The sequence below is a fragment of the Equus asinus genome, chromosome 8 (assembly GCF_041296235.1).
Source record: "Equus asinus isolate D_3611 breed Donkey chromosome 8, EquAss-T2T_v2, whole genome shotgun sequence".
NCBI lineage: Eukaryota > Metazoa > Chordata > Mammalia > Perissodactyla > Equidae > Equus > Equus asinus.
Window position 1 is genome coordinate 42,480,187 of NC_091797.1, and position 10,792 is coordinate 42,490,978.

General features: G+C 35.3%; 1 protein-coding gene across 1 annotated transcript; it reads left to right on the forward strand.

Annotated features, from left to right (window-relative positions):
* The first annotated feature begins 9,399 nt into the window (after positions 1-9,399).
* Positions 9,400-10,338, forward strand: LOC106823462 (putative olfactory receptor 2B8). Its single transcript, XM_070516849.1, has one exon. It carries the CDS (start codon positions 9,400-9,402, stop codon positions 10,336-10,338), a length of 939 nt encoding a protein of 312 aa, XP_070372950.1.
* The last annotated feature ends 454 nt before the right edge of the window (positions 10,339-10,792 follow it).

Below are 10,792 nucleotides of genomic sequence, written 5' to 3' on the forward strand. Positions count from 1 at the left end.
TAAAGGCTAATGATTAACAAAAGATGGCAATCCACTTTTATTAATGTTTTAATCAGCATGTTGTACATTCACAGATACCCTTAGTGTGATTGTAAGCTTTGCCATTGTAATTTTCAATTTTAAGATGCCATTAATTTTCATAATTTAATTACTTACAATTATAGAGTTGGTCCCAAAATGGCTAAAGTTAAAAAAAAAACGTTAATTTATTAAAATACAAATTCGTTCAAATTGTTTTAAGTTTATTGTATATTCAGCAACATAAACACAGATTCATTCATTGAGCAAAGAATCAAATAAGACTCAGTAAACCAAACTTTGGAAGCTTTGTAATGCAAGTGTTTTGGCCTATGTATGTGCGTGTGCATGTTTTGAGGGTGGGAGGGAGCAGATGTAGGACATGTAGCATGTGATCTATGTTTTGAGTTAGAGCGCTCACAGTCAATTCCCCAGAAGCCTAACTATACCTAATTTTCTTTAGGTTCTAGAAAATTCCCTCCAAGATGAAATAGTTTGGGAGGATCCTTCAAGAACATCATGGGAGCAATGAGGTGTCCAGCTCCAGTGCATATAAACTCTGTTTACATGAGAATCTCCAGAACACACCTTGTACAGGAGAGGGGTGAGGGACTGGATGTTGTACCAAACACGAAGCGATTAAATTCTGTTACCATCAACTTTTGGTGGAAATATAGATGTCTAGATTCAATATGTCCTACTTTTGTATAAGATGGTCATGTATTTAAATGTCCCTTCAAGAAGTGAATTATTTTTTGAAATAGAATAATTAAAGAGCATGCTTGCTTTGTAGTCTGTCACTACATATTAATTGAAATTACTTCAATGCATTTTGAGCTCTTTGAGCTTTTGAGAATTGTTTTGACCATTATTTTATTGTTTTCCCTATTATTTTCCTTTTGTTTTCAGTGTTAGTGTATAGCTCTGTTCTATTTAACTCAAATCTCTGCTATATCTACTGTCTCCCTCAGCTCCTTTTTTTGGTCATTCTAGATATGTCTTCTCTACCTTTCCTTTTGTTTCTGAGCCTTTCCCTTTTCCCTTTCCCCCGGGGGCCACTAACGCAGAACTCACAATTTTGACCACTACGTCACCCAGCTGGCCCCCATTTATTTTATTTTTATATAGCCCCTTGTTCCTGCTTTCTTATTGTCACAGGTATAACATTTGGTATAACATTGTCCTATGAGTTGTTCTTATGTACTCTGGCTATCTCTCTGTCTCTGTCTCTCAGTCAATGTGTATCTCTCTCTCAGTCAACGTGTATCTCTCTATTCTCTGGCTTCTATGTATATATGTTTAAAAATTTGTTCTGTTTAAAAAATAATTAAAAGTGAACAGTCATGATACCACCACTCCTATTAAAAACTAGATCCTTGATAGTACCTCAGACAGCCTCTACCCAACTGCATCCCTTTCTCTCTCCATTGATCCTGACTTCGTTATAAACAGCTTTTGATACTCGTTTCAGTTTTTACTATAATTTTTTACTATAACTGTAGTTTTACTAAGCATATTATTAGTTATAAATAACAGTTTGTTTTACCTGTGTTTAAATTTTATGTAGAAGGATAAATTACCTTGTCAGTTGCATCTTTTGCTCAGCATTTTTGTGTGAAGGATGTCATTTCAATTTGTTTAGGTTTAGTTTATTCATGTTTGTTTTAGTCTATTTCTCTGTTGTATCAATAGGCTACAATTTACCAGTTTTACTGTTTATGAGCATTTGGATTGTTTCCATGTCTTGGTAAATACAAATAATGCTGCTATGAGCATTCTTATACATGTCTCTTGGGGCACATGACCAATAACTACTTCAGGGACTAGTAAACCTAGCTATGTAAGTTGCAGGTCTTCATTCCTAGATAAAGGAAAACTATTATCCAAAGTGATTTTACTAATTAATATTTGCAGCAGCAAGAATTAACTGAAGAAAAGCATTAATAGCCAGTCTGTATTTCCCTCCCTCCTCTGGACACGCTAAGCAGTATTAGTTTTTACTAGTCCACCTTACAAATATTATGGTGAGATTTGATTGGTAGGCAGATAACAGAAAATTCTAATGTAAGAATGTTTTTAGTAGGAGATAGGTACTTTACTTTCCTAGGCTGAATATGATAAATAAAATGGGAATTTCTGGATATATGGGAAAGAGTTGGCCATAGGATGGAAATTAATCACAGAAGCTCTCTATACTTGTGTGACTAATGGCATACAAAACCCAAGATGCTTCAAACCTAAATGCCTTTCTCTGGGCTAGCTTATCCTGCTTCTTAGCAGTCATCCATTACTCTGAAACAAAATATGTTCCAGTCTGGAAAGACGGATTTTATTTTATTTTTCCAGCTGCATTTGCTGTTCTGGGCCCAAGCTTGCCAAGGTCACATATTGTTGTTTATGTCTGCCTTTTGCCTGTATAGTCAAGTGAAGATAAGTTGTTTTGAAATAAATCAACTGATCTTCAAACTTGACTTCAACAGACAAAACACCCATCAATTTCCTTCCATTTTCCTTTAGCTATTATTGATAACAATCCTGGTCAAATCAAAATCCCATGGACCTCAAAAACAAAGACTGGTAGAATTTAAAGAAACCATGAAAGTTTCATTAAAAATAAAAAATTTTCCTTTTTGTTATTGTAGTAAATCATTAAAACCTTTACATCTAAACTGCACAGTGCTACAGTGGTTTGGGATTTTTTTCTTATCCACATTAGAAGTTTGGGAATAAGCATGAAGGTTGCTTTCTATTATATTCACCTTATAATTTAGTGGGTGCCTAATTATTAGCTTTGTGATCCCTTATAAATTGATTATGAATTATATTAATAAATAATTTGCATATTTACATTTAAAATTAAGTAACTATGAATTCTTGTTTATTTGTATATTTATGTACAAATTTTTGCAGTTGTGAGAAAAATGTCTCAAGTTTTCTATAAGATCTTTAAGTCATTTAGAGATGAGAGCTAAGGTAACAAGGAGGTCTAGCGTGAGTTATCTATTCTCTGTCAAATATATGCAATTATAGAAGAGATACACTAGGTATCCTCTGGCATTCTCTTTGATATTCATTTTCCCAGAGGATTGTCCTCTTTGTATAGCTCAGTGACATGAGTTAATTAACAGTATAGGACATACACTCTCCAGAGACTTCAGCCAGGTAAACAGGTTAGTTTCTCCATCTGTGCGGGCCTAGCCACAGCCCAGTTTCACATCACATTCTCATGTTGTTCTTAAGGGTCTCTGTCATAAAACTAGGTCACTGTGTCGTGGAAATAACAATGAGAGTTCAAAATTACTTTCCTTCATCTTCCCACCACCTAGAGGCAGAATGCAGTTCTCTAGTAGTATGTGAAGATATGTGAAGTCATCATGAGAAAGTGTCTCTGGCTTAAGAAAAATTTCTGGATAATCCAATGCTGGTACAATCAATCTCTGCACTCACTTCACACAACCTGTTTCCTGATTCTACATATTCAAATTCCAATCTCAGTATTATGTTAAAAGCGGTAAGTGGGAAAAGAGGTAGAGAAATAGCTTAGGACACACAGATAAGGTGAATAAAGTTAAGTGGAATAGAACTCAGTCTCTGTTTTGCTTTAGGAATTGGCAAGTTGGTTCATTTTCATCTGAAATTGTTCTCGAAACAAAAAGCTGAATTGGTTTTCATAGATGTCCATTGGCTTAAGGGACAGACTACAGAATTCACCAAATATTAGAACTAAATTTAATTGTTCATTTTACAGTCCAACATTTCATTCCTAGATGTTTCATTATATTGTATACATTCATTATACTCCAGCCTGTACATATGAAAAATAATTTGAAAAGAGCAAATTAGGTGTAATAAAATATGTCCTTCAGTAATCGAATAATAATGTATGTAATGTATTATATTATATGCTCCCACTCTTTCCCTTTCTCTATTTATTCTCTGTGAAATTACACAATATTTGTTCGCCATGCTTAAAATTTATCATACAATCTGTAGTTTTTAAATGTTCATTTCCTCCCTTAAAGAGGTACAAAAATATCTTAAACATGTATGCAACCTTCAAAATGCTAGGTTGCAAGTTAGAAGGAGAAAGTTTCATTTTGTGAATATTGTGTCGATGCATTTTTGTTTTGAATTTATTGTTAATGAGAAATGATGATTCTTCATTTGAGTACAAATACTAATTTGAAGAGGAAAAAGAAAGAGAAAGGATTGCCTGATTGCTTGATTGTTTAAATAATTGGTGAATTAGGTAAATGACAATTTTTTATGGGATTACATTGAACTGATGTATAAAGTACACTAATGACCACCCTTCCATCCTTGCACATGCTCATGAATGGATTGTTTTGTATGAATGCTGTTGGAGCCCTGCACACATCCTCTTTACTGGCTGGAGCATCCATCCAAACCACACTTGTTATGAGTATTGGCTGCTAGGTTCACAGGCATTCCTTTCTGCAGACAATTGCCCTCAGCTGAAAGACAGTCTCATTTCCAGGAGGCCTCTGGAAACTGATGGGGGCAGCCAACAGCCAATGACAAACTCATGGGCTATACCAAAGGCTGCTTTTGCCTCAAGATGGAACTAAATCTGCTGCAATTCATCTTCCAAAGTTGTGCTGCCTAATACAGTAGTAACTAGCCACACGTAGCCATTTAAATTTGTTAATTAAATTTAAATGGGATTTAAAATTCAGTTCTACCACATTTCAAATGCTCATGTAGCAACGTGTGGACAGTGGCTCCTGTGTCAGTGAAGACAGAATATTTCTACCATCACAGTTAGTTCTATTGCAGAGTCCTGCTCCAGCTTCTTACGGCATCAGGCTCATGCTATATTCCACCTGAGATCACATCCTTGCTTAGCAACATTCTCTGCTCTATTTGCTTCCCTCACTCCCTTTATCCTGAGAACATTCCCTCAATAAACAACATGTGATGGAATTCCTACTTCAGCCTCTTCTCCCACAGAATCTGAACTAAAACACTGTAATGTTCAGTAGACCTGCCATTTTCAACACAGTGATAGATCCACTTCCCCCTCCTTTATATATCCTCCATTGCCATCAGTGGCCAGTCCTAATAAGTCTGAGTTCAGCTCAGGCCTATGAGACAGAAGCATTATTAAAGAAATAGCAATTCAGTCATAGCCTAGGGGCTGTGGTAATTTTATGAACACTTTTTCAGAATTCATTCAGGAACTGGATATGGCAGAGTTTGACATGAAATATATCAATGAATGTTGCATAATTTGAAATACGTTAAATACAGACATTATCGTTGAGATTTTTTGTCTTTATAATGTGTAGTTTGCATACTGGATATCCATTTTTCTTGAAATATGCATTCTTCCACCAAAATTTTTAGTTATATTGTATGCAATATTGTGCAATTACTGTCATTGTAAGCTACTACCTTTACCACCTGATATGTGTGAGTACTAAACATTTAACCCATTTCATTTACGCCTGTTCTCTTGATTTTTATTGTAAAATTGTGGTCTTGTGGGTTGTCATTCCCCTTATATTCTTTTGTTGATGATAGTTGTTACATAGATTGCCATCTTTATTTGTTTTGTAGAATCTATTTGCTTTTATTTTAACTATTTCAAACTTTTTGCTATGCATGTCTTTGCTTTTTCAATTATTTATTTTTTTGTATCCAAAGTAATAATTTATGTGTACTTTTTACAGTAAAACTTTCTTATATCATGCGATATCATTATAGCATCAAAGGACGCTATTCCTTGTTCCTGTACCTCGGATGAATGTTTCTAACATTTCCAGTCGTTATTTATATAGTTTGTCTAATATGAATCAGTCCTTCTTACTGCATTAAGTCAACTGATGCTTGTCTAGACATAGACAATGATTCCCAGTCAAATTACACAATTCTTTAAAAGTGGTAGGAAGGAAATGAAATGAAATTTCTCATTTAACCATAGTCAAAAATATTCCTTCCTTTGAAAGGTTGCTTTTGTGGTGGTGCAAACAGCTTTAGGAGGTATGGATGCTGAGTAAGAAAGGATGAAGGGATCAAAGTGACTCAGATCAGCAGAACGTCCTCTTGAGAATCAATGGGATAACACATCTTGCAGCTTCATCTTTCCCATATCCAGTCTTCCTAAAGGAGAGCAATTTTCCTGAATTGTAATGAGGAAAAAAAATAAAAGTAAGAAGGTAGAATATGACATTAGTATCCTAATTACCTCCCAGTGTGTTCTCCAGTGTGGCACTGAAAGCTATTGCTACACACGGAGACAATCATATTCTTCTTTCTGTTTTAGTGGGCATCTTCTTTGCCTGATATTTTATTCTTCAACCTAAAATCATATTCATTTTTTTAAAAGATTTTATTTTCCCTTTTTCTCCCAAAGACCCCCTGCTACATAGTTGTGTATTTTTAGTTGTGGATCCTTCTAGTTGTGGCAAGTGGGATGCCGCCTCAGCATGGCTTGACCAGTGGTGCCATGTCCGTGCCCAGGATTCGAACTGGTGAAACCCTGGGCCACCGAAGGAGAGCACACGAACTTAACCACTTGGCCATTGGGCCGGCCCCAATCATATTCATTTTTATACCTCTCAGACAGGTAGCCATTCAGCATTCTTTTTTTATTAATATATGTATTTTATCATGTAAAGCATCAAATGGTTTGTAAAACTTCCTCTCCCAGGGTTTTCTCTTTTATCAACAGCTGTATTGGTCCTCATTGATATGATAATATAAAATACGTCATTATTTTATTATAGTGGTGCATTATTTTATCGGTGTTTTCCTTGGATGAGTTAGCAATTCATTTTTTCCCTCCTTGGCTTTCGTGTATGCTTCCTTTATTAGATACAATTTAAAAATTAGCCAGCAGTTCATTTCAGATGAGTGGCTCTATATTTGGGCATGTGTGCATGAAACTGAACCATGGTTTGTTTTTCTTTGCTGTTTTGAGCAGGTATCAGCGGATGTATCCTGTCCTTGCACAACTTAAACAGTCTCTCACTTTTATAACTATGTCTTGTGAAATTTTTTGTGCATAGATTTTTTGTTGATAGCACTGATCACATCCTTTTAAGAAATGAAGGGAAGTATGAAATATTGTGAAATCCTATATCCTTGTCATGTGAGATGATTCCTCTGAATTTTAATACATTCATTTGATTGACAATAAAGTAATGTGGTGGTTCAGAGTACGAACTTTGATATCAAAGGAACCTGGGTTTGTGTCAAAACATTTAGGAGTTTACTGTTCTAGAGTAAGGTATTTAACCACTTTAATCATCTTCCTCATATGTATGAAGGAAATGGTAATAAATTTCAAAACATTTTTTGAAAGGTTAGTTGAGATTATGCATGTAAATATTTTGGAATATGTCAAATAATAATACCAGCTAGTATTAGTATTAATATTATTAAGTGTAATTAGCGTGTCAGTTCAGCCTCCAACCTTTGGATACTTTAATTTTTCAAACTTTAAATGCAAAAGAATTTTTATTAATTAAATATTGTCATTTTTTCCAAGTATGTGAACTAGTACTCTTCCATATTGTTGTTTTGGGATTGAGCGTGGACTTAGGTTAGTTTAACTTATCTTTCACTTATGTTTTTATTATGTGTGCTTTAATATTTCAAAACATATGACTTTTTTGGTGTTTATTTTCCTTGCAACTAAATTATGGGACAAGGAAGACATTTGTGTCAGTGATAGAGGATACTTCCCACCTTCCTCTCTACCACTGCCTTCTTCTGTTTGATCTTTATTTGTCTTTTATTCAGATTTTATCAATATTTGTCTTATGCCAGTTTTGTACCAATTTGTTTTACACATCAGTGGGTCTATATGCTAATCTGATTTAGATTTTTCTTTTCTGGTGAGGAAGATTGGCCCTGAGCTAACATCTGTGCCAGTCTTCCTCCATCTTCTATTTGGGTCACTGCCACAGCATGGCTTGATGAGTGGCGTAGCTCCGTGATTTAGATTTTAAAAGTCTTCGAAGAATAAAAAATTTACAGTATGCCTAACCATTTGAAAATGATAGATCTGAATTATTCATTTTCTGGTTCCATTTTGGTCAGTGTATGATCCTGCTTATACAATACTAAATAGCTGGATGAAAATGGCAATCGACTAAATGTAGAGCTGGCAACGTATTTGATTCAGTGGAACTAACTCTTCAGATAGATACTAGAATGATGTATATATAAAATTAACCTAATACAGATGGATGTCCTTACATTTTTACAAAACCAAAATATCATTTCCTTTATGTCTTTGCTTCTATTACTTTTAGTTTCACAAAATAGCTTTCGACCTATCATTGCTTTGGGAATGGGTCTTTCTTTATCTCTATGTGTTTATCTATTTAATTATCTCGTCACAGGGAGTGATGTAAAGCATTACAATTTGTGAATAGATTAAACAGTTGAATAACTTTTTAAAATGTTTCTTCTGATTAGAATGTTGATAGGGAATAATCCTATCTCTTTCAGCAAATTGACACTCTCTGGTTGTTGGTAATATAGGAAAACAAAATCACTAGAAGGAAAGGGAAAGTGTTGGGCACTGGCTTTTAGAGTTCTGATTCCAGCTGAGAATGCATGGCCAATGAATTTTCAGAGTTCTTGTTAAATTAGTATATTAATTTTAGGCATCTTGAGGGCAAGAGTTAAGCACCATAATTGAATGGTGGCATTTTCACAGTGGATTTGAATATTTAATTGTTTTACTACCAAACAAAAAGATGAGGGTAGGTCTCACAAGTATAATATATTAGGTAGAGAAGAAAGGCAAAACTCCCAAAATTGTATATGTGTAGCACTATTAGTGATTTTTTTAATGTAATTTAATCCTTTGTATAAATACATTCTAGGTCATAAATTCCTTTATCTGAACACATTATAGTGATTATCTTTTATTATATTCTATTCCATGTGAGGTACTTGCAAATCCAATTGTGCAGAAGTATAACATATGTATTTGGAATAACCTCTCTCCCTCTGTTCACATTTCTTTCTTATTCTTTCTGATCACTGTCCCAGTTTTCCCTTATTCCCATTCTCTAAATTGTACAGAAATTCTTACTGAACTTTAAATCCTATTAAACTCAATCTGAAACAGACCTTTTATACTTATGACTGATGCAAACACAAGATCCATCATTTGATTTTTCTTATATTAAATATCAGATTATATATTTTGCAATATGTGAAATTAAATTAGTATAAAATACGTCAATCAATGAGCACATTATTTATTCAAACAGTTGCATTTAAAATCCTTTGGTCATGTCTTTTAGCATAATAGATTCTGCCCCCTTTCCATTTTTGGGGAGCTATCTTTTAAAAATTGCTGAATGCTTGGTCTTGACAGGAACCATGCGCTAACAAAGGATGGAACAGAAAAATGGAAGTTCTTTCACTGGATTTATCCTACTAGGTTTCTCTGACAGGCCTCAACTGGAGCTGGTCCTCTTTGTGGTTCTTTTGATCTTCTATATCTTCACTTTGCTGGGAAACACAACCATCATTGCATTGTCCCACCTGGACCCACATCTTCACACCCCTATGTACTTTTTCCTCTCCAACCTCAGCTTTCTGGACCTGTGTTACACTACCAGCATTGTTCCCCAGCTCCTGGTTAACCTCAGAGGAACAGACAAATCTATCTCCTTTGCTGGTTGTGTAGTTCAGCTGTTCATCTCTCTAGGATTGGGATGCACTGAATGCATTCTCTTAGGAGTTATGGCATTTGACCGTTATGTGGCTGTATGCAGGCCCCTTCACTACACAGTAATCATGCACCCCCGTCTCTGTGTCCTCATGGCTTCTGCTTCATGGCTCTTTGGCATTACCAACTCTTTATTGCAGACAGTGCTCATCTTCCGTTTACCACTTTGTGGGAGAAATAAATTAGACCACTTCCTTTGTGAGATTCCTGCATTGCTCAAGCTTGCCTGTACTGACATCACTATGATTCAGTCTGAGATCTTCTTTGTCAGTGCCTTGGATCTTCTATTACCGGTTGCATTTATCATGTTCTCTTATGGTCGGATTATCAGGGCCATCTTAAGGATAAAGTCAGCAGCAGGGCAGAGAAAAGCATTTGGGATGTGTGGATCCCACCTCACAGTGGTCACCCTGTTCTATGGCACAGCCATCTATGCTTATCTCCAGCCCAGCAACAACTACTCTCAGGATCAGGGCAAGTTCATATCTCTTTTCTACACCATCGTCACTCCCATGATCAATCCCCTCATCTATACACTGAGGAACAAGGATGTGAAGGGAGCAATGAGGAAGGTGCTTTGGAAGGACTATGACTCCAAATGATGAGACAAGGAAGACACTTTAATGGAAGGACTTTGAATACCAGAGCCCTTAAGATGTTTGTGTTGTCCAGGATTCATCCAAAATTTCCCTTGACAGCTCTCAAAGGATTTTCCTTACCTCATCCTCTTATGAAAATACATATTCAAAGTCAAAGTTCATGGATTCATTCCAACCTCCAGATATACTGTTTCTATTTTATAGAACATCTGCCTTTTATTGATTGTTTTTAAAAGCTCACAGATTTTTCTTATTTTCAGTCTCATTTGGGAACATTATTCCATTTCTACTTGCAAAAAAACCCATTTAAGTACATATCACAAAGGCACAGCCCAACAAGAGCATGAAGCCACTGAAACACTGTAAGAAATACTAACATTTTAGCATTTCATAGCAATTACTGGGGCCATAACACTTATTCTTGCATTTTGGGCATGGCTCTGTTACAAAGTCCAAA

Excerpts from the sequence above, each read along its gene's own strand:
- LOC106823462 (XM_070516849.1), top strand. The coding sequence starts at position 9,400 with ATGGAACAGAAAAATGGAAGTTCTTTCACTGGATTTATCCTACTAGGT.